This window comes from Sturnus vulgaris, chromosome 13 (genome assembly GCF_052056855.1).
Source record: "Sturnus vulgaris isolate bStuVul1 chromosome 13, bStuVul1.hap1, whole genome shotgun sequence".
NCBI classification, from domain to species: Eukaryota; Metazoa; Chordata; class Aves; order Passeriformes; family Sturnidae; genus Sturnus; species Sturnus vulgaris.
Genome location: NC_142255.1, coordinates 6,428,986 through 6,453,138, shown reverse-complemented (window position 1 = coordinate 6,453,138; position 24,153 = coordinate 6,428,986). Strand labels below are relative to the sequence as shown.

General features: G+C 38.8%; 1 protein-coding gene across 2 annotated transcripts in view; it reads right to left on the bottom strand.

Annotated features, from left to right (window-relative positions):
• THSD4 (thrombospondin type 1 domain containing 4) overlaps positions 1 to 24,153 on the bottom strand; it is a 237,679-nt gene that overhangs the window by 25,736 nt on the left and 187,790 nt on the right. For both annotated transcript variants that reach the window (XM_014873971.2, XM_014873977.2), the window contains one exon: positions 3,175 to 3,350. In XM_014873971.2, coding sequence (XP_014729457.2) covers positions 3,175 to 3,350 — 176 coding nt within the window. The remainder of the gene's footprint in view (positions 1 to 3,174; positions 3,351 to 24,153) is intronic.

The following is a 24,153-nucleotide window of genomic DNA, read 5'->3' as shown; positions in this document are numbered from 1 at the left end:
CCAGCGATCCAGCAGCTCCAGCTGGGCTGTCCTGCTGCCCTCCCCACGAGCACTGCTCTGCAAAGATCAGCGAGCAGACCCCACAGGCCCATGGACTTGCTGCAGCAGCTGCAGATGGCCTGCAGCCCTCCTGCATCCTTCCACATGCATTTCCAAATGAACAAAGATGGAACACAAGTGCAGCCAGACTCCTGCTGCCTTAGCAAACCACAAATCTATCAACGTGTTCTTCATGAAACACAGGCAGGAATCAGAAGGTTTTCTCCTTTAAATGTGAAAATGAAGCTCAAAGATTTCAGAATGCTGCTGCACAAGCCCACGTGAGCTGACAGGACCGTGACTCTGACAGTCCCTGTTACCCTGGGTGTGCTTGTTTAAAGTTGTGCACAGTAGGACCTGAGAAAGATACAACTTTAGGACAGCTTTTTTAAACTGTTAGCAGCACACTCCATTCCCAACTGACTTCTACTGCATTGCTGCTCTGAGCCTGACCATACCCATACTACAAATGCAGGGGTGCCATGGGCTGCTAGTCTCACCACTTCAGCTCTGATCACTTCAGTACTGCTACTACTGACACTTCTGCTTTAGCCTGAACTCTCTGTGGGGATTAGTCTGATAGAAGCCTCAGACTATGCTCAAAGTACCTTTTAAAACCAAACCAAATCAAACTGGAACACAAACAAAAAGCCCAAAACAACAAACCCACAAGCAAACGCCAGAGCTTGCTCTGGCTCTTTGGTTCTCACCATCCATGGAACTAAAAGTAAAAAATCCTGCTGTCCTAACGGCCCAGTGACCCAGCAGAGGACAGCTAACAACTTCAAGGCTTCACTAAATTCACATCTATTAATACCAACTAGGGATTCAGACTTTTGTTTTAACTTATGTCTAAATCACTCTTTCCTTGCCAAATGTAATAGCTGTTCCTCTAAAGCTGTCCCTCAGAGAGCATTCACTTTTCTGAACCATCTAATAACGCACTGCCTGCAGTATTTTTTTTTGTAAGGTTGGGTCCTTCCAATGTCACTTTCTTATCCAAAATATACACCCTCTTTGTGGTCCTAAGAGAACCAAGAACTGTAAACTGGCTTCAGCAGTAGAGTACACTTCCAGAACCAGGACCCTGTTCTTTAGATGATTCCAGGAACAACTTCTCAGTGGTTCCCATGTGGTGGCTTTTCCATCATATTTCTCAAAACAACTGAAAGGCTTATTTTAGAGACCTTAACTGATGAAGTCCCTAATTAGTATATTGTTCACTTTCCGGCAGGAAAATACCTGAAATGATAGAACAGTTCTGCTTTGAGTTAGTGGACCTAAGGTCTTTGTAGAAATGTATATTTCACACTCAGACAGTGTTTCTGTCTTTTTCTTGTTAGCTATAACCTCCTGTAAATCAGAAAGCTTTTTACTTGACATTTCAGAGTGGAAGAAAGACAGCATGATCTAAGGAAAACAAAACAGAAAGCTATTTGGAGTTCCCATCTGCAAATCTCTTCATTTTTCTGCACAGAGCATAAAGATCATGAGCATGGGTGAATGGAGAATTACACGACTCAGGCACTGTAAGATGAAGTCTGAAAAAAGACATCTGTATCTGCTTGGCTACACATTTCAAACCCAGGAGAGAGGCTGTGTCATACTGAGCATTGATTTTCTTGCATCTAGCAGTATTCACCTTTATCTTCCCACACTATATTAAAAAAGAGACTAAACTATCATCTCATACTGAATTGCAGTATTCCTCCTATCAACAAGAAACATCTCAGTTGAGAATCAAATCAGAAATTGCAGTCCACAGCAGCAGCCACAGAACAAAGCTGGTAAAGCTACATCCATCGTGGCAGTTTTTTAAAGTCCCTAAGCTTAAACCAAAACATTACAATATCAAACATCTAAACAAACATTAAACAACATCAAAACAGAAGGCTTTTTTATGATATTACTTTGGAAATGTCTGTTTAATCCACTTCCTAACCCTTTTCTCTCTGGGTTCCTATGTACTATGTCATAATTAATTGGCTGAAAATAAGAACTCAGGGCCAAGCCTCAGCTCACAAACTCTGTAACTGCACAATGACACAAACATCTGAAAAACACAGAGTCTGCATTGCACAGTTTAGGAGCCCAATTGTTTATTTTTCCAGCCTTTTCCCACTCATACATTACAATCAATTGGGAAATAAGTTTGGATCAGTTGGACTAGGTGATCTAAGAGGTCTTTTTCAACCTTAATGATTCTAGTGTTAGCATAATTATTACCTTGCTTTATTATACACCATATAGCAGATGGGAATAACTTTGCCAACATCTAACTTTTCCCAGCTTAGTAATCAGGTGTCTTAAGTTGAAATGTAGTTACTATTAATTTTTCTATGAAATTATCCAGCACATTCACTTTTCCACCTCATATTGCACTCAAGGACAAAAAAGCCACAGCTGGATAAAAGAATCATATATTCAGTTAATCTAGTTTTTTCAAGAAATGAATTTTACTGTGTGGGAGTGTATAATCTCAGAACAGACCATTTATCTTGGAAGAAGTTGTAATCAATTCCAGTTATATATTTTATTTCAGTATGATGAACTAAAAACCCATCCCATCTGAAGTAAAAAGTTTTCTCAATATGATTTCTCCCTCTTCCACATAATTTGTCTTCTTTCTTCCTTTCTCAAATAGCCATTATCTATGGTCTCCTATCACAGCTTCATATTAAAACTGCCCTGCTTCAGTCTTACATTCTATAGGTCTATGGACTTGTTTCTTTTAAAGGAAACTGAGATGGTGAGATGCCTTGTCTGGCTTAAGTATCTGCTTCTTCACTGTAAAATTTGACTATGCCAAATTTGTTTCAATAGGAAAGTATCCAGAAAAAATCCAGTTCACAAAAGAAATGCCTTGGACATTTGTATGCCTTATTTCTACTTTACTGAACAAGTTCTATTGCTTTGCCTGGATCAGTTAAGTCTGAGAGAAAAAGGCTTCATTTAGATTTCATATGATCTGGACCAAAATGGAAACCACAGCAAACCAGTGTAAAATATCAAAAGTAACATTTCAAAATTAAAGTAACAAAGTATTGGTACCGAATACCATTTTAGTGTTGCATATTAACAATGAACTGAACAATTTCTTTTCCATCAGGAAGAATAATTTAAATACTAACTCACATAGACATCAAGGACTTCATTTGTTGGCCCATCAGCTAAAAATGACTCCCCTGCGGTGCTGGAGATCTCATTGGGGCGTCTGTAAGTGAACATTGTCCCACCACCTTCGTACCTGCCCGGGCGGTCGATGGCCCAGTTGCCATTGATGATGGAGCGTCCCGAGCGGCTCCGCAGCGCTGCAGGGGAGACACAAACACAGGCATGGGGTCACAGGAAAGCTCCTCCCCACACTGCTGCCCCATCAGCTCCCACAGCTGCACACAACACTCTCAGCTATTCCTGATGCCAGGGAACAAAGCTGGTGAAAAGAACAGTTGTATTTGTAGTTGTGGGGAAAAAAACTCAACAAACCAAACACAAACCGATCTTAGAAAACTGTCTCAAGACTTTGTTTATGCTACAGGAAAAGAAAGAAAAATCAAAGACAGCTTGGAAACCTTTTTCAACAGCTTCTGCCATATGGCCACGTGACTCTCAGCCAGCCAGCAGCACACACAACACACATGGATGCCAAGGAAGTGGTTTTCCTGTATTCTTCCCTTTGCATGGACTATTTTGTGATTTAGGCAGAACAAAACCCAGAGTCATATACAGAAAACCAATGCATTACACAATGCAGAAGGACCAAACAATGTAGGGGCACATGAGTACCCTGAGGTTGCCAAATGTTCCTGTTATTCTCCATGAAGCCCTCTGGCTGGTCCCTCCACTTCCTTTTCAGAACAAGATTTTTTTGTTAGAACATCTGTAAGGTCCTGACCCTGCAGCACTGCTTGGAGTGCTGAGCATTCTGAAAATGACAGTAGGATCTCTTGCATAAAAAAAAGTGACTTGCAAATCAGTACCAGGCAGGGATTGATAAAATATGGATTCAATATCCCACTGGGCAGTGCATTCCCTTTGTTATTATGGGCAAGTCACTGGTTTGGTGACATAGAAGCCTCTGTTCCTTGTCATTCCTACTTTCTTTATCTGTCTATGTGACTATAATTTTCAGTCCTTAAGGTCAGAAACTTCTGCCACGTGTACGTGCATGATTTATGCAATATTACAGTTGCATTATTAAAAAAAAATCTATATTGAGGCTGAAATCCTATCAGATATTGCTTAAGTACACAGGAACAAAACAACCCTTTCTCTAAAGGCTCTACTCATTGCTCTACTCATAGATTTTCAATTTTATTACAAAAGAATTTGCTTTTAAATAAGAACTTTAAAAGAGACAACAAAATCTAGTAATACCCTTGACTGTATCGTGGTCAGTAATTTACTTTTAAAATCCAAATTGAAGGTACAAGCTTTGAACTTAATGAATTTAAGGTCAAGGATCCAGTTATTCCAGCGACTGCTTCTTCTTCACCCAGTCTCAACAACGGTGATACTCAGCTAAAATGCTTTCAACATTACACACAACCATTTATGCTACTAGGAAAAACTTACATGCATGGCCTAAATGATGGGAAATTAAATTTATGCCCCTAATTCTAAAATAATACACATTAGAGACAAAACTTGTCGTTTGTACATATTCCAGACATCTGAATTAACTTAACTCATCAATAAAAGCAGGACTGCTTTGCTGCAGGACTCAGAACAGAATGTCCCGTGAGAAGGACAGTGACACTCTCTTGTGTTGTTAGGCTGTAAAATTCAAAATCTTTTGACTTGGAGGGGCTGCTGCTGACCACCCAACTATTTATAATTTGCTTAATATTAGTGAAATATTTTTATGAAAGCAAAAATGCCAATAAAGTTAATGGCTTTGGATCAAGATCCTGTAAACGCAATCACACATTTTTAATTTTTTTTTTTTTATTTTACTTAATGCCACATGTTTATTTTCCCAAGAGCTGCCATACATCCACTTGCTTCCCAGGCCTCATTTACAGACATTCCAACAAAACGATCTCTATACTGTGGATATTAGTTGAAAAATATTTTATACAATATCAGCCATGAAAATGGCCTCATCATTCCTCATACCATGCTGAGAGGAAAAAGTACAGCTCAAAAATATTGCATACAGGTTAAATAGGAAATCAAATCACATTATTTGCTTGCTATTTATACACTATTTACATTTTTTTTACTTTTTAATTCAAAGAACTATGGTTTAAACACTTCTCCAAAATGTATTGGAGACTGATTTTGCATTGGTTTATTAATGTGTAACACTTCCTGAACTTTATGAGCTGAGTATTTTTTCTTAGATTGATGCTAAACAAATAAGAGAAATGAATCATCAAGAGCACAAGAAAAAAAGAGAACTGGCTAAGATTAAATTATTATTAATAATGAAGCTGTAGAAAGATGGCTGTCTGAAAAACTGAGTGCACATTAAACTTTCATTTCAAATCCATCATATGACAGATTTGAAAGAGGCCTCTCCATAAAAAGGGAAAATGTGCCTCTTTTATGTTTTGATCACTCTGCATCCACCACCTCAACTCTGCCCCCTGAAGAATTTTTATGGTGCTAATATTTTTAGCCAAAGCATGAAAGATTATGAGAAGCTTTACCATTAATTCCTCATGAGGAATTCCTCATGCAGGCTGTAGCTCATTTAATCTATCTTTCATCTTGGAAATGGCTTTTAACTGAAACTGTATTGTTTACAGTGGTCTTCAATAATGTTTTGCACTAGTGATATGGATTATTTCAGGATACATTTCTGATTAACTTCTCCGTATTAGCAGTTTGATATATATATTTTAAGTCTCTTGCTGAATGACTCTTATTTTTCTAACCATATCTGAAGAGAAATATTTTAGGTGTGGATGTAGTACCTCACTATTTGCAGCACATTTTCACTCCAAATAGGCACAGTACCAATAATGAAATGAAAGTTCTTAAATCTGGCAACAGCACTAATATGCAGAATAATACAGTACATTTTTCTGTCCTAAGGCTTTTCTGTCTGGGAGAACAGTGTCCTAAGTCCTACTTAATTGCTTTACAAGCCATAATAAGGCTGTAGACATACAGAATTAAGTTCTTTCCCACATGAAGTGTCTTTCATTTGGTGCTGAGCCACAGAGGGTGGAACAGGAAGCAATTCCTCTCTCTGGGAAGAGGCTGCAGCCTTGCAACTGTGGCCAGTGAGAATCCAGGTCAAGGCTTGGCTGCTGAAGTCAACTGCAAATGTCTCACTGGTGATTTAATCCCAGGAACCTTGACAAGCTGCAGATGCACTCAAGGTGCAAGTCAAAGATTGAAAAGACATCATAAATTGTTCTTGGATACAGATCCTCAACAAAGGCACTTGAACAGGCAAGCAGGTGAGATGGATGGGGCTCTCACGCTGCATTTGCTTTGCAGCTGCCAATCAAAACCAAAGCATCTTAAAGGCAAAGGCAACTGTCTTATTATTACACCATAGGCACAATTTTTACTTGACATATCACATTTGAAGCATTTTCTTTGTATTTTATTTTAACAAGCTTTTAAAGATTTAATCCTGCTGCTGTTTAAGTTGAATTAAAGTGCAAGAATGTCTTGGCCATACCAGCTTTCTATAGAAACAACACTTTCCCAGCACCTTTAAAGAAAGTGCCCAGATAGAGCCGCAGTAAATAATCAGACTACTTCTGAGTAACCACTTTGATGAAAGAAGTGAAAAAAGCATGTGACTCCTCCTGTTTATCTTTCCTGTATAAAAATGCATTCTATGGAACTTTCAGAAACAAATCTAAAATATACTGCATCATACTGTATACATACTGCATCATAAAATCAGCATAGGGTGGTGCATCTTGTACGACCAAACCCCACAGCCAGCCTTTGGTGACATCTCCTGTGGGGTAAATCAGTTGGCTTCATGGTACAAACCATGAGGAATATAACAGGAAGGGAAACTTGGAAGGGACAGACTTGTTGGAAAACTGCAGCAAATGGAAAAGTCCAGAAAGTGGAAAAGTCCAGCAAATGCACTGAGCTGGCCTTTAACTCCAAGCAGCCATACCCACAGCCTGCTGACCAGCTGCCACACCAGTGCAACTCCTAAAACCAGTGGCTACTTCTGAATGCACACAGATTGTAAAACTCTCTTCTCCAAAAGGACTCGAAGACAACATCAGACATTAAAAAAACCCAAAACAAACGAAAACTTCCAAAAAACTATTCAGTGCCACAAAACACAGCCTTGCCTTCATGCCTGTCAGTCTTGCAGGATGGAATACACAACACCTGTTAGGTCACTAAAGAGGGAGCACATGGACCACAGTTTAGAAATACTCTAAGTCACAGCACACAGCTCTAGGCTGCTTTTAAAGTGCCTCTCCATAACGAGGAAAAAAGCAAAATGCCTAGAAAATTCAACAATAAACAGTTTTAAAATAATGAAATATTCATTAGTTCAAGTGTATTCTCTGAAAAAACTCCTTTTCAGAAGCATAGATATTGGCTGATTATTTGAACACACCTTAGTTAAAGAAGAAATTTAAAGAGAAATTTGGCACACTTCTCATGAACTGAATTATCTATTATTTGCCTCTGAATTTTTCAATTCAAACTACTATTGAGATCATGGCAAAGCTCCCACAGGACTCTGACCTTAATTCAAGAAATATGAGTAGGGCTCAGATATCAAGATCAGCAAGAGTCAAACGATTTTAACAATGTGATCCTACAAACCCCTTATTTCAGAGCCAATGGAGGATATTAGAAAATGGTCAGCAGGTCACTTAGTGGCCTTAAATTAGGATCAGATTGTATAAAGCAAAACTCAGGGTCTCTGCAGGTTGGACACCTTTACCTCTTGCACTGCATTTAGCTTCTTCAGTGGCAACCAAGACAGGGTAAGGGTACAGATCTGTAACAAAAAAGGGGCATCTTCTAACAGTGCACAGCTGAGACAAAGTGTTCATGAACTGCCAACCATTTTGGAAGTTCAATGCCATTACAGGTCACTTTAACTGTGTCACAAAGGATATGGACCAGAGAGTGGGACTCTCCACTAAGAAATGCTCTATGGCCTTACATAATCCTAATGCAAAACAGTATTTTCTAATACAAACTTTAAGACAAAACCCCTCCGTGTATGCTTCCCCTATTCTTCAATCTAGGAAGGACCAGGAACAAACACAAAAGCATAATACATCTTGGAATATGTTTCTAAGATCCTGAAACCAGGAGTAAATTGGATCCTGTAGTATTTCCAAAGCTTTTTCAAAGCCTAGGAATAGAACTTCCTGCACAAGGATTCAAATTTTAGGGACTTAATCATGTACGGATCTGCAAAGCACCAAAAATTTTGGTTGTCCATTTTTCTACACAACTGCACTATAATATAGACCCCAATTCTTACAAATCTTACTCATTTCTTCACCTAGAAGAAACTTAAACATCTACTTTTTAGAAATCCAATAAATATCTTTGCTTACAGCTTTGAATAGCTTAGACATATGCTTATTTTTTAAAGGTACTGTTGCATTTATCCATGAACTCAGTAGTTGTCATAACACTGCAAATTAAATATGACACATAGAATTTATTGCTAGCATTAGCATTCAAGCAACTGCTTAAGTATTTTTATAGTAGGCACTAAATAAAAGTACCAGATTCCCAGCACTATTACAAGGAAATGATAATTCAAGTATACTATTATTTCCAAGGAAAGGTTTGCATAGTTTTCTATCTTATCTAAAATATGAACAGTAGAACTTCAGGTCAACAGCATAATCCTACTCAGTAAGTTATTTAGATATTCTCCTTAGGGAGCTATCATATAAAATAAATCCTACTTCAAAGGGGAATACATTTGAAACAGTGAATTCCATTAAACCAATTTTGCCAAGTTTGTCCTGAGGTCCTATTTTGGCAGGTTTTATTCCTCCACCATGACAGTGTCAAAAAAAAAAAAGAAAAGTAAGTACAAGAGATTCCTATTCTGTTGCCTTAGGTCTAATTTAGAGTTGTTTCAGTTTTGAGAAAGCAGGCATTTTCTGGGATTCATGCTTCTCGTGATTATGAGAGCAGTAAATCCCACCATCGCTTTTAAAAGATTCCTGATTTTTTTTAACCTGTAAAAAGAAAATACTATTTATTTGCTTAAATGTAATGGTTTTTCAGTTAATCACTGCAAACATAAATGCTCCTTTTCTACACTGCAGCAGTCACTTTCTACTTCAGAGAATCCACTGAACTATTGCTTCCCAAATTCCCCCAGCAAGAAGCTTTGACTTCTCCCAGCTGTGCCTGTTCCTTTTTGTGCTTTACTCTAAAAGCCTTGCTGATGCATCAGCTCAAGGAAAATGCTGGGGCAGCAAAGCAGAACAGACAATTAACTACTGTTGAAAATAAGTATTATAGGCTTGGAGAAAAAAGCCAGATTTGTCCTCTAGCTATACAGTCTGTTCAGGCTCAGACACTACAGCAGGTTTGAAGTCTCAATGGCTTCACTAAAATCTTCAAACAAAGAGCAGAGTCCATTTGCATATTACCAAATTCTGAGCTTCTGTCAGGAGAGGATGCAGGATTTCCCCACATTTTCTAGCAGTCTTCCCTGATAGGTATGAGTAACAGCCAATGCAACAAATTCACATTAGCTAGCCTAGGCTTCCTCTTCTTTTTGGTGAGATGAGAAGCAAAATGCAAGAAGCCCCCTCTGTGACTGCAGCATGCTCACACTGCGACTTCAGAGACTTTGGCACACGAGGTACTGCAAAATACCCACACAGATTACAACCTGACATTTGCAACACGTGATCATATGGCATTTATTGTGTTTCAATGTCACTGCTGCTCTCCCACACATCACCCTCAATCCCAGTGGGAAGCAGTGTGCAACACAGACCTTTGGAAAACCCATATAAACAGTAGTGTTACTCCAGCAGAGAATGTTCTGCATCCTATTACCCAGCTGCTACACTAAGACTGTAAATCTATGTCTGTGTACAGCCTGGAGCTTTGGAAATAGGGAGCTCATGAAGCAGATTCGATGATGAAGTAAAAACATTCACTAAAGCAGAATTTCAGCATTTTTTAATTCTGCAAGGCATAAACATTCCTTATGATGCATCTTGGGTTGCATTTTCAGTTTTCTTCCTATTACTGTTTCCCCGCTTTAAAATTGCTCTAATAAAATGTCTTTTCCCATTTTTCAAGCAGGTGCTCTTGAGTGATTGATGACTTTTCATATTAATATTTGTTAAGTACAAAACTAATAACACTTACATGATTCCCACGCTTTCCATGGGGAGTAAGTTCTGCCAAGGCAATAATTCTAAATGTTGAGATATGGCTCTAAATAGTAGAGAATTATGGAGCACTAAAGAGTATGCTTACCTAGATCATATAATTAATTTCTAAAAGCATTTATTGGAAACCATACTAACATTTAGCAGGAAAGCAAATGAAGGAATCAGAGGAAAGAACAGGGATGAAGTTCATCGTTAGGCTAGTGCTGAGCTTATGAGGTCTCTAGCACAAAAAATAAACCTGCCTAGGCCTCTATAGCATGACAGGCTTTATGAAAGTCAGGGAAGTGTGAAGGCATTAATGCTCTATGCTGTTCATGACATATGCAAATATTGGCACTGCATCTCAATAACCACCACAATTAAATATGCAACAACCCAGCTCTCCACCAAGCATGTTTCAATTCCTACTTTGTATCAAAGTATGAATGGCAATGAGTAAAGTACCCCTGTTAGAAATGACATCACTCCTGAACAGTCCCTGCCTTTTATGAGCTGTCTATTACAGCCCCCTATACTGGGGGGAAGTACAAGACAAGCTATCAGAAGGCCAGCACAACATTTGTTGAAGATAAGAATTATTCCATCAAAACCTGAAAATGAGCAGATTCCATTATTCTGTGAATGAGCTAACCTAATAGGACTTAGACAATTAATATGCACAATGATAGTACATGATAAGAATGATGAACTTTCCATTTATTTTTACCTAGCCATTCTCTATAATTATATACCTTAAATACATTTTATTAACTACTACTAAAATAATCTATAAAAACCTCTCTCTCTTCTAACTTGAACAAAAATTTCCCTTGAGTTGAAGGGGTAGCAGTGGTTGACTAAATTCCCAACTCCACTAAAGTCTACGTAAATTTTCTGCTGTTTAATTGTATGCAACTTTACCATTGCCCTGAAAATACTGAAGAGGAAGGACAGAAGGGCTGGCACAAAAGTAGACTTGGGAGGAATTAAACATGAAGAGAAGGACAACACTAAACCCCAGAAAACCAGAGTAAGAATCATACATGTCTTGTAATTATAGCTATGTTAAATGTGCATAAATTGCATATCTACTATTTTGTTTTGGGAAGTGCAGCACCTCAAAGGGAACTCCTATGGTTCACAAGACATTAGAAATTAATAAGTAGAATCTAACTCAAATTGTAGTTGTTTTTTTTTCATGTAGAAATTCAAGATCTCTTTTACCATTCTTACAAATCTGTAATTTCTTTCTTAAAGAAGGCAAGACATAACTGATGTTACAGTTTCTAAATGGCAGTCTCAGAACTTGAGCTTTTAAAGGGCATAATCAGAAATTTTGTCTAAGCCCAGTGAAAAAGCAGGGCTTGAATTCTTAGCAATGTATTTCCTATGCTACCTCAGTAACATCAGGAATTACTCTCCACTGGCACAAGCTGTAAATCAAGGATTCAGAAATAACAAACAACATTCAGGACTGGTAGTCTCCAGCAGGGATACATTTCCAATGTAGCATGTGATATTTTAGCCATGCAGCTCCATCTGAAGCTCAGATGATAGTATTTGTCTTAGTTACGTAATTTCAGTTAGAATTTGATTCTTGTATTTCAGGAGTTGATGGGACTGGCTGCTAATGGCTCTGAACATGATAGCTGAGCCCTCTGGCACAGTTCAGCTGCACATTAGTGAACCCAGCACAGAAACTCAACACACATTTGGCAAAAGTCCTTTGGGTAGATAAATGCAATTGAATTATCTTCTAATCTAGACACTGCTTCAGTCAGAAGAGCCAGATTAGTGAAATGCACATGTGTAAATACCCCACTCCTTTCTCCAGCTGGCATAACAAAAAGTGTTTTGTACCTCCTTGCATTCCTGACAACTGCCAAGAATTGGAATAATTGTATGACAGCTAAACTAAACCAGCAGATTGTGACATCTCTGCAGAAAAGAGCACTCTATCTCACAGGAATGAAAAGCTGAAGTAGAAACTGCTTCTTTTGTTTGCTAAATAGTTTTTGTTCCTTGCTATGAGAAATTGGAGCTAATGAACACTCCTAAGCTGTTTTGAATTTCAAGTGGAATTTCTCAAGAATTTTGGATGCTCTGTGTGGTAAAGTTAAACACCGTAACTCAAAACACAGACAGTGAGCTGCAAAGCCCTGCTGGGTCCCCTGGCTTAGCCATCAGCTGCTCTGGCCCAGTGTCTGATACTGCTGCTCTCTGAAGGGCTTTCAGACCTCCTGGCTGATTCCAGGCTGGGCTGACACAGACACTGCAGTCCCAGGTACAGTCAGGTTTGAGTGAACGCTGATATCAGCACGGAGAAGAGATCTGAAATGGTTTTCCTGTCCTGGCAGCAGGGTGGAGCAGGAGCCCACAGTGTCTGTGGGGCCAGGAAGCCACTGGCCCAGCAGTGCAGGCAAACCCTGGACTAGGACACAGGGGAGATCAGGGCATGGAGACTCAAGAGCAGAGACCAGATTATGGGTGGGAGAAGATGGGCTTTGACTAATTTAGTGACCTTTAGGGTAAGGATCCAGGTGCTTTGATTAATTCAGTGCCCATTACAGTAAGGATATAGGCCACAAACTAAAGCAGACAGATTGCCCATGTCCAGCCCTGAAAAGAAAACATCCAATTCTTCACCCATTCTCTCTTCCAATAAAAGTTGACAATAGCATGTAAATCTTAAGTCTTTCACTTAAAACAACAATCATTTATTACAGATCCTCTGGAGTATCTGGCTCCTAGTGAAGAAAAATGACATGGACACTTGTGAGAGGCTGTCTCCATTTAGCTGAGCACACTCTGCCAGAAGAGGAACTCTGGCACAATAAGCTGGGTGGTCAGAGGAACGCTGGAAATACAGCACTGGTATCACTATCTCAGGCATTAGTTTCTGGCTATAAAGGCTCGGGGCAGTATCACCCATGGTATTGTTTATGTCAGTTCACACATTTAAACATAAAAAAGATGCTCTGGGGTGGAACTGATTTGATATTTATTTGACAAAGCCATCAAACCATGTGAAACACACAACTGATATCTGGAGGTAAGCCAAGAAATCTATAGATATGACAAAACCAGAAATCATCACATTTTATTGATGACTTTTATAGCTCCAAAACCAAGAAACAATATGACTGAAATATTTCACAAAAAGCAGCAGAGATCATTCCAAATAGAGAGCATTTCAGAGTATCATATCTTATTCTATTGCTGTTCTTTATTTTCAAGCTACCTACTAAGCTAATGAAAAATATTTCTCAGATCAAACTATTCACAGAAGAACAGGAAAAAATCATGGGTTTGGAAGTTGTGAGTCTAACCTGAGATCATCAGATAAGTCTAGCTAATTAATGGCAGTATTTTGTCTGCAGCACAGATGAAACTGTGCGGTTCAGATTCCAAATAGACAAGAGAAGAAAATGAATTAAGTGTAACTAGTACAAACTATGGAATTATTCTGCCATCAGGAACTGAATTTAAGTTTTTCCAGGCATATATGGGAAATAATATATTAATGAAAATTGCTCTCTTCTTTGAGCAAGAAGTAACTTATTTTCTTCACCCCCACAGTGTGCAAGCAGATCACTTGCAAACAGATCTGCAGTTGCTCTTAATTCTCAAGTTTGATCTTCCAGACCTTCTGCATCAGTCCCACAGGTCTCCTATCAGATACACTGTACAGGGATTGTTATATACATTGGTCTCAAACTGTGAAACATGATTGAAATTAATTTATCATTCTGAACATTAAATATTCAACATATCAGAAGGAAGTTTCTAACATCTCCTTTACAATTCCGCCTTAGGAAAAAAAATTCTCATCTTTTTGTCTTTATGTCTTATTAAAGTTTGATAAGGTCTATTTTTCCCTTTAATAGACATCTCCAGTAACTCTTTTTCAGAGCCATAAAAAGTGATTAGTTACAGCCTTAATTTTTGCTTAAATCAAAATTCATATAATCCATAATCTATTTTTTCTGCATTTGAGGCAGCATTTTTCATATTGTTTACATTAGTGGTGAATTAAATTTTTTGTAAAAGTACATCCAGCACACGTAGCTTCATATTCAGCTGAGAACATTTTTTCCATTTTTGAGATAAATAAGCAAGTCTTTTTATGGATGCTGTCTGTGAGTGAACAGCCTTTAAATATCTACCCTCAAAAAAGTAATTTAAACTGGTTTCCTGTTAAAAACACAAACTAAACAATTACTGCAATGTAACAGGTTGCACATGTCTAGGAAATACTTGATGCTACTGCAGGATAGCACAGATTCTTAACCAGTGGCACAAAGTCTTCAACTTTACATGACCTATTTCAATATGACTCAAAGGAAAACCAGGAGTTTTATCAGGGAGAGAGTAAATAGAAATAAATCCACCTTTTTATTCCAGGTTTTTGTGGACTGGACCATAGCGACTGCCATCATTTCAAATGGTTACATTTAAGGCCACTGCCAAGTCACAAATCAAAGCCCTGACGTTTCCATGCACATTGCATTCTGTGGCACCCACAGCTGGTCTGTGCCTGCACAGACAAAATTGGCCATACCAGACCCCAGCTAGACCAGTTCTAGAGAACAGAAGTAACCAAGCCCAGGGGTAAGACAGGGATAGGCTGGATTTGAACTCAAACAGGACCCCAGGCAATCCCATCCCATCCTGAATGCAGACACATCAATGGCCAGGGAGCTGGGCCATGTTAACACCTGACCAATCAGGTGTGTGAGATGGGGATTTTGAGGCCCCTATAAAAGAGGGCAACCATCACTAAATCTTGGCTGCTGTTGCATGAACTCCATGTTCAAAACTGACAGGATTCCAGTGACAGGAAGCCCTTTCCACAGCCTAACACATGAACAGAGCAGGCTGCCCCTCCCGAGCTGAGCTCAGCTGTTCACCTGCACATCCTGGGATCCTGGGGGAAAGCCATGGCTTGGGAGAAGCTGCTTTGCTGCACTGTAATATCTGCTGAACAACTGTGCATGGCCTTTGCTTAATTACAGCTGTTAAACTGGAAGCACACGCTGCAGCCTCACTTCACCTCTTATTCCTGACTAAGGAAACACTGAAATGGTCTCACTGCTGACCAAAGAACCAAGAAAAGCTTTTGGAAAGAAAGAAGTCAAAGAGAGTCAATTGTATAAACTTCAGAGAGGCTTTGGGATCCTTTAGAGGTTAGACATGTGGAATGCAACTGGTTTGTGCACAGCACAGCAGGCTTGCAGAGCTTGGGCAGTTATTATATAACATAAAGCAATTGAATTGCAGATACAGTCACTCAATAATGCTGTTGAGTCACCTATATTTAAAAAAATGCATAAGGTAAGTTTGAACAAATTAACTGAACCAAAAAAGTGTATCAGAGACAATTATTACCAATCCAGGTAATCAGCAATCCCCAGATACTTCCTTGATGATTTTATATAAATATAAATCCAGGTTTAAATATTTACTACCATTTTAAAGGATGTAATGGTAGAGGGAGTTTTTATTTGAACGAGTTTTGGTACTTTGCTCTATACTGCCTTTCACTCAGCATTTTCTTTCTTTACTTCCTCCACCTTTTTCTTTACCATTTACCTAGTTTGCTTCTATACTAGCTGCCTAAAAAAAAATCTAACCTAAAACACAAAGCTTGCTCACCTCATCCAAAGAAGCCATAACCAGCTGATCCAACCATATCTCTTCCATTCAAGCCAGTAAAATCATTACATACAAACACAACCCCAAACCAACCCAAATGCCCAAAAATAAACAAAACCAACAAGAAAAAAGGCAGCATTCCTTTCTCAAACATGAATGTAACCACACTTTTTCTTTCCACTTCTAATCATGAAGAGAAAGACTGTAGGGCTTTGTAAGTCATTTTTTCCGTTTTTACCTTCTGGAACAGATGGCTGCTGGTGCCCCAGCAAACTGAGCTCAGTGTTAATCACACTGGGACAAGGCTTCTTCATCACTCTCAGTCGGGAGTAGAGCAGGAAGCTCACCACTTAATCCAGCAACTGATGCTGCAAACAGCATAAGATCTTCAAGGCTCTGATCAATAATCAATAATGGTTTCCAATGCTTACTTAAGCAGACTAGGAATAATAAAGCAGCAAAAAAAGGGGAACACATAACTGGATTAACTGGTAAAGAAAGAAGACCTTCTCTACCTATTGCACAAAAGCAGCAATCCTTTAATTGGTGTTTGTGCATGCAAACAGACAGACCAAAGGGCTACCACCATGCTGAAACCTGTTCAAACCCAAGGACCACTGCTGCCCTCAGAGGGGTCTCTGAGAAGTCCCTTCTGTCACCCTGGTTGCCAACAACCAAAAAAGGCAGCATGTTACTGCAAGCTCACCTTTATACAGCACACCAAATAGCAGACCATAAATTTCTTCAAGAGCTCTTCTCCCATCTCTCGGGCTCATTTCTGCCTACACTAAATAGGAAGATGCCACAAACCTGACAGAGTGAACACTGCTCATTTCAATTGGCAGACTGAAATGCTACACATAGTCTAGTATGGTATTTATCAGTCTTATTTTAATCAATCATTGTTTCAATGTTTCCAAGTTCCCAACCCATTGTATTAACAACTATTTTGCTTCCAAATTAAACATCATGCTTGCATTATTTTAAAGGACCATAAATTCTAAGGAAATTATCTGACCATGAAGTGACAATGTGAACTAGATACTATAATTCTTTCTGGACAATACTGACATGCATATATTCCAAGCCCAGTGAGTTTCAACACTGCACATTTTTTCATTTATAATCCTATCAAAAATCCACACAGCAACTTCAGCAGTTAACAGCATTTCCTGATTAACTTAAGTGAAGGCAGAAACAAACCCCACCCTAAATACAAACTGGTTCCCTTTCCTTACTGTCGGATACAGTTTAGGATAATGGTCATTTGAGAGAGAAAGTAATTTTCAGTAATCCAGTAGAAAGATAAAATACTTTCCACTTCCATACTAGGTTATATCCACAAATACCAATACTTTTATTTTGTTTTGCTTTTCTTGTCTATTCATTTAACGTGCTTTTCTCCTGACTCTCACACAAAATCTATTCCATCTGTTTTCAAGTGCATCTTCATTTTAGGTATTACTCCCATTATGATGACTAGCTTTTAAAGTTCTTTATTCACATCAGGTCTTACTATACATTGCTTTACTTCCCAAGCAAGGAGCCAGGCCCTTCAGCTGGCCTGTGGCAGCCCAGGCCCAAGGAAATCAATGGCACCATTGTAATTTGGGAGCTGCACAGGATCTGCCCCTGCTTGTTAAACAGCAGCTTTTTTACATCCACGAGCACGAAGGCATAAAAGCCTGCTGAAAGTTCAAAAGCAGTTTTAATTTTTGTGCCCTGCTTTTCAAACATTTTTAAAGTTATTTGGGTTGTTGAAAAAAAACCAAAACAACTCACATTTTATCCAGCTAGGCTGCAGAAGGGTTTAGTACAGTTCATCACAGAAGGAGTGCTGGATGGGCATTTCCAGGCTGCTCCTTACCCTTCTCACAGGATTATGAGAATCCAATTAATTAATGTCAGAAAAACACTTCTAAGATAAGAAGCACTTTTCTGTGATGATTTTCTCAAAGAATCAAGGAGCTTTTGTTTCAAAAACCAAATTTTGGATGAAGGCATGAAATACAAACCCATGCATTGGTGGATTTCAGCAGAAAACACCATTGAGAGAAGGTAAAGGAGGGCAGCGTTGCACAGCAAGAAGTTTTAGTCACTGTTCCTACTTTCCCTCTGGAACTACTCACCATGCTGAATGGATTTTAAGCCCTAAACAGCTACACTGCTATTTATGATGAATTTTAAGAGGCAGTGTCTGAAATACTTCTGGAGTATCTTAATGATCTACTGAAGTCTGGCAGCCTGTCAAAGGCTGAGAAACCTGGGCAGTTCTGCTTCTGCTCATGGGCACTGTAAATGCTAAACCATGTAGGAGATGAAAGCTCTGGCCTGTTACTGCATTGTCTCAGAAGATCATTTCTAGTCTATGGATATGGACTCTGTGAAAGTTGGATCATCATGTCAGCAAGAGGTTCTAAATAAACATTTAATTCCATTCCCTCATTTCTGCTGGGGATGCCAACAAGCAGCATCTTTGGTAGCACCTCACTTTCATGTTTGATTGAAAGCCAGTGCTTTGCAAAAGAAGACTATAATTTACTGGATGTACAGCATGTCAAAACAGAACCTGGACTTCAGTAACTCAGACCAATTATACACATTACTATTAACATTAAACATATTCTTGAAAAGTTTTGCTTATACAGTGTGTTTTAAAGGTTTTAAGTTGCCAGAGTCAGCACTTTTGCAGACCTAGTGAATTCCACTCCTGCATTATTCTGCAGAATTAGTGTGAGAAGTTTCACCCTTTCAAGGGGTGGAACTGGCTTAGAAGGAGAGCAGAACAAGAGGCAAGAACTGCAACTCAGAAATTAAAAGCTTTTTTATGGTTTTCAAGGGAAGAAAGTCACAGGATGGTTGCTTTATACTGGAGGAGGGAAGAAAAAGCCCAAGTAGGTGGTAATGCAGAACAGATACCAGTTCCTGATGAAAACAAAATCCAACAGGGATTTAACTCTACATAAACAATGCTGTACCAATGTTAAGACCACAGCAACAGATGACTCACATATGATGAGCAGATGCCATGATCTGATCATATAAACTCATGGCTGAGTGTTTATTCATTCTGCTCTAAGACAGGATGAAAATTCAAACACAGTAAATTAACATGTCACAATTCAACCAAGTGAAAGGCAAACAGCATTAGTCCATTACTAATGGTACCAAGTTCATCAGGAAAATCTGCATCTCAGATGCATACACAAAATGCAATTAAGGAAATACTAAAAATTTTATAAGATCACTGTAATCAAGTCTATGTGCTCTGTCACAGTAATGCTGTGTTCTAACATGCAGCACTCTGAGGTTTAGATTTTCACACTTTATCTAATCTGACAGACATCTTATTAACACTTTAAAACTACACAGCATTGAGGGTCTCTATGCTTCTTTACAGTGTGCTCCCCAGCACCTACAGAATTAAGGCCACAGGAGATGCATACAACTAATTTAGAAGGTTAGCTGCATTCCAACATGCCTGATTTGGGTTAGACCTCAGAGGTATCCTAACCATATCACCATTGTTTTTTGTTTAAAACAAGTGATGGAGCTAAAAGACTGAAAAAAGCCTTCATCAACTCACCACCAGGAAAGTGTCACATTCCTATGGCTACATCTGCATAAGGGATAATACTGAAATAAAACACAAATGATTACATCCCACTCCACACTCCCTGCCTCTTCCTACTTAACCTTTAGATATATTCCAAGGTAGGAAAAAAAATGATTCCATTTGATTTCACCTTGGCTTCAATAATACATGCAGTGGAGATGCTAAAGACATAGCACAGATTTTTGCCATAAAGGAACACTCCCAAGGGCCACTGTCAGGACAAGCTAATTCAATGTTAACCTGAACATATTAATGGAATTTTCCATGTTTGTCTTTATAAATTATACTATCTATAAGGTTCATGGCAAAGAACTAAATTACAAATATGTGACATTTCTCCACAAACAAACACAGCAGAACAAAATTCTGTAATTTTCCTTTGTAGCTCTCCAAAATCTGCACAACTGCTCAGAACTGAGCTCATACAAACAGGCATGGGGAAGGAATCCTCTGTTCATTCATAAAGCAGTGAGCCTTTGCTTAAAGTAATTCACAAACTTTGAAGTTTCAATGCAAAATAGCTCTCCCTCTAATAAAGCTAACTGCTGGCAGAACAATAAACTAGGTCTGGTGCTCATTAAAGCTCTGTGAACAGTTTCAAAACAATCCATGAGCAGCTCTTCTGAACCAGAGACTCAAAAGCTTCAGGGATGAATTATGATGTGCTATTTAGCGAGGCAAGGGTTAGAGGAAAAATCGATTTCTCACCATATCAATAGATAAAGTCAGAAGAAATCACAGGTTCCTAAGAGTATGTGCTTTTGTTTCAACAGACACGTGGGAGACTTCTCTTCAGAAGTCTGCTTTGCTAAATATGTAACACATAATTTTGATGCTGAGAAGTTACAATCTCTTGACACAAATTTAGGATTAAGTCATGCTTTGCTGTCTTTTTATTTTTCTTTTAAATTGGCAGAAGACAACTGAAGAAAGATATTGTGTGTTCATAAATTTAAGCTCACACCAAACAAATTTCCATGACTTGGCCTTCCTCTGCATTAATAGGCTTGGAGAAGGAAAGAAAAAGTATTTTGTAAGAATACTCAAAAAATCTGAGGAACTATCATTCTGAATATAGAACAACCTCTTCCAGTTTTGCCAGACACTCGAGGAAAATTCAATCCCCCCAGACCTCTGCAATATAAGCCTAGAAGGGAATGATGAAGTGTCACGACAGAAATGGAACAGTAAACTTTCAATTCCACCTATTGAAGGATCTTAATTCTGCAGTCTGATTGAACATCAGCAGACACATTGCACACTAAGGTGTTGTGGCCTTAGGTCCTTACAATTAATTATAATGATGAGGCCTCATTTCACCAATAAAAACACATCTCTTTTCCAAGTTTTCCAGTGCTCTGGTATGGCTTATCATTTAAATGTCCCCATGCTTGATTAGAGTCCTCCTAACAGTTCCACTCTTGCTCCTCCCTGAGGTTCACCTCTCATGATTTCAGTGAAACTCCTGCACAGAATCCTTATTTGAAGTCAGAAGGTTTTACAGGTTGGAGGAGCCCTCTTGCCACAGCAATCACACCAAGGGAGTGCAGGCTGCCTCCAGGCCGTGGGCTTCTCTTCCATAGAGGAGCTGGAGTAAGGGAATGGAGTTAAGGATTAACCCAAATAACAACAGCTGCAGTGGGACTGTAACACCCTAAAAACCCTTCCCTAGCACTTCATGGTTATCAGTGGTCAACAGATACTCAGTTGTTCAGTCTTGTGTCCCTAAGCCATGTCTAGATCAGCACACAAAGCTGGTAACCTTTTCCATGTAGCTCATTAAACACCAGCCCATAATCTCTCAGCAGACATTGACCTGAGCCACATCTCTCAACACACTCCCAGCATTTTCAAAATTACTGTAATTTGGGATTCAAAAAATGGAGTTATGACCATGGGGCAACTACTGCTGCCATAGGTACAAATGTGAAAGGGAGACTGGGTCTGTAGTGCTTCTAAGCACCCAAATTCTTCTGACACAAAGTGTTTGAAGTAGTATTCAGTAGAAAACAAAGACACTGGGCAAGCTAAGAAATAAAGGATAAAGTTTAATCTCCCTTGACTAACTTAATCATACAGTCTATAAATCAAGTTTTAAATCCCCATATATATTGTGTATTAGAAAAGACTTGGATTTCTTTTGGAATTTAATGCTGCAATATAAAAATATTCTCTGCAGATGAAATCTCTTTATTGAATCCAACCATGAAGCCACTAATCATGTACAATTTCTACTGGGTGATTATTTTACTAAAAGAGATTTTGAAAAGGGTAAAACCCAAAAATGTTGAAGTTGAGCAGTTCAAAGGGAAATAAGAGAAGGAATAGCAAAAAAAAAAAGTTTCTCTTACAGAATCAAAGATGTAAGAACACATTCTATCTGACTGGATCAAGGGATGCTTAAGGAACAAAGAAAGGTTTTTTGCAACCCAAAAAAGAATTTTGCTCAGAATAAAATAAGATTATAGAATCAAAGAATGCTGCACAGAAATATCTCTGACAATTGAAACCAGGTTCTCAACCATTTTTTCTTAAGTTTTGTTGTGCAGCCGTTGAACAACTATTTAAATTAGTAACAATTTCTCCTCTTGGCATGAAAGGAAAGAATTGTGTCTTCATGAGATTTGGGAATTTGCCTATGGATAGTTTAGGAATTTGGACTGACTCTAGTCATTCTTTATGCACAGCTAAGTCACAGAATAAAATTAATTTTGAATTAAAATTTGTAAGAAAAGGAGAATAGTATTGCATCAGACCAATGACTACATCTTGCTAACAACTTTATAAAGCAGTGTTTATTCCAGGTAAAATACAGCTGTGCAATAGATTACATATGAAGGATTTTAATCAACTCCCAAAGCTAATAACTTCCAAAGAGTGCATGACATTTCCAACACAGTCCCGTGCTGGCCTTTATAGGACAAAGGAGGAATGGGTGAAAGCAGAGAGTCAGCTGCACTAGTTAGAGGAGAATTCATTTTACTGAGCATTGGCCAGGGCCATGAAATGCATTCACCAAAAGGTGCTCCATTAGCACCCACTGCTCACAGCTTAGGTGTTTTAAGAAGCCTTGAACAAACAATGTGTTGATATTCCAAACATTTTGCACTCTTCAAATGAACGTTTTCATGGAAACTGCTTGGTGATCAGGTCATCAGCCAGAAGACAAAAATAATGTAAAGTTTTGAGATCCAAAAAGGTCCCATTAATTGAGTTCAGATTAATAAAAACTGTTCAAACAGTCCATCTCTTCTATGTTTTAATGCATCTTCTTTGAAATTTTTGCATTCAAGTTCCTTGGTTCTGTCCACAACAGGAAACAGAAGTCTAATCAAAACACTGTGAGATAGGCCAAAATTAAAGATTCTGGGGTCTGACAAGAAGCAGGAAATACTGAAAATCTTGCAGTCAGTTCTCCAGAGGCTTCCATGTCAAGAGGGTGTGCAAAGTTACATAAGCAACCAGATTGCTGGGTGTTTTACAAGTCAAACTGATCAACCAGCCTTTCTGAGTTTCCTCTCACTAGTTTGCATATTTCTATTTATCTCTTTCCCCGCCTTTCAAAGCAAGCTTTCCCTATTTCACAAGAAGGGAAAAAACATTCCTCTAATACAGAACTTTTGCAACAGACATCTCAGTGGGACTCATTGCTGCTGGCTGCTGTTCAGATGATGTATTTGCAGGGCAGATCATCAAAGCAACAGCAGGTTTCAGCTGCTGCTCTGTTGTAGCAAGGGCTGTTTTTCTAAGAAGAACGCTTACAAATAAATGGTAAAAAAATCCACCACCACCTCTGTCATATGATGACACAATAGGAAATGAAAACGTGATTTCTATAGGTTCCAAAACTGGTCATGACCACTGCCACCAATGAGCCAGGCATGAGCCAAAGAGCACAGCCAGCATAGGCAGCTGGAAAGAAACATTCATACTCTTCTTTAAGATGCAAAGAATAAAGGCCAAGAAGCCGTTTACCTGGAAAAACAGCAACATGGAGAATTCTCCTGGAGATTCTGACTAGGTGGAAAGTCATGAGGCCCCCAGGCAAGGCACTTCTTGCTCAGCACCCAGCCCAGGGCTGTCCCTCAGCAAACAAGGAGAAACTTCGAAGCTCCCAAGTGAAAACACTGATGGCAAGTGACCTGCAGAGAACTGCTTTGTATCAGTGGTGGAAAGCTGGGACACACGAGTTAACCCAGCTATCAAAGCTTAGCCAGAGGAAAGAGTATTTCTCAACACCTAGAGGAGTAGCAAAGCCTGTCTTTTTGTAATTTTTTTTTTAAAGATTGGCCATTTAATATAGAAAAAAGAATAAACTAGCTTTTGAGAAAGTATTTCTTTTGTATGTTTTCAAAATGTGCCTGGAACCCGACAGACCACTATACAGAGAATTAGATAGCAGCTGGCTATTTAATGAAGTCAGAAGGGAAAAGGTCACCTTGGAATTTACTATAACAACTCTGCCAGAAACTCTGAATTGTAATTATTTAAGCAACAGCAGTAATTGAAAAAATATATGGTCAGCAAAGA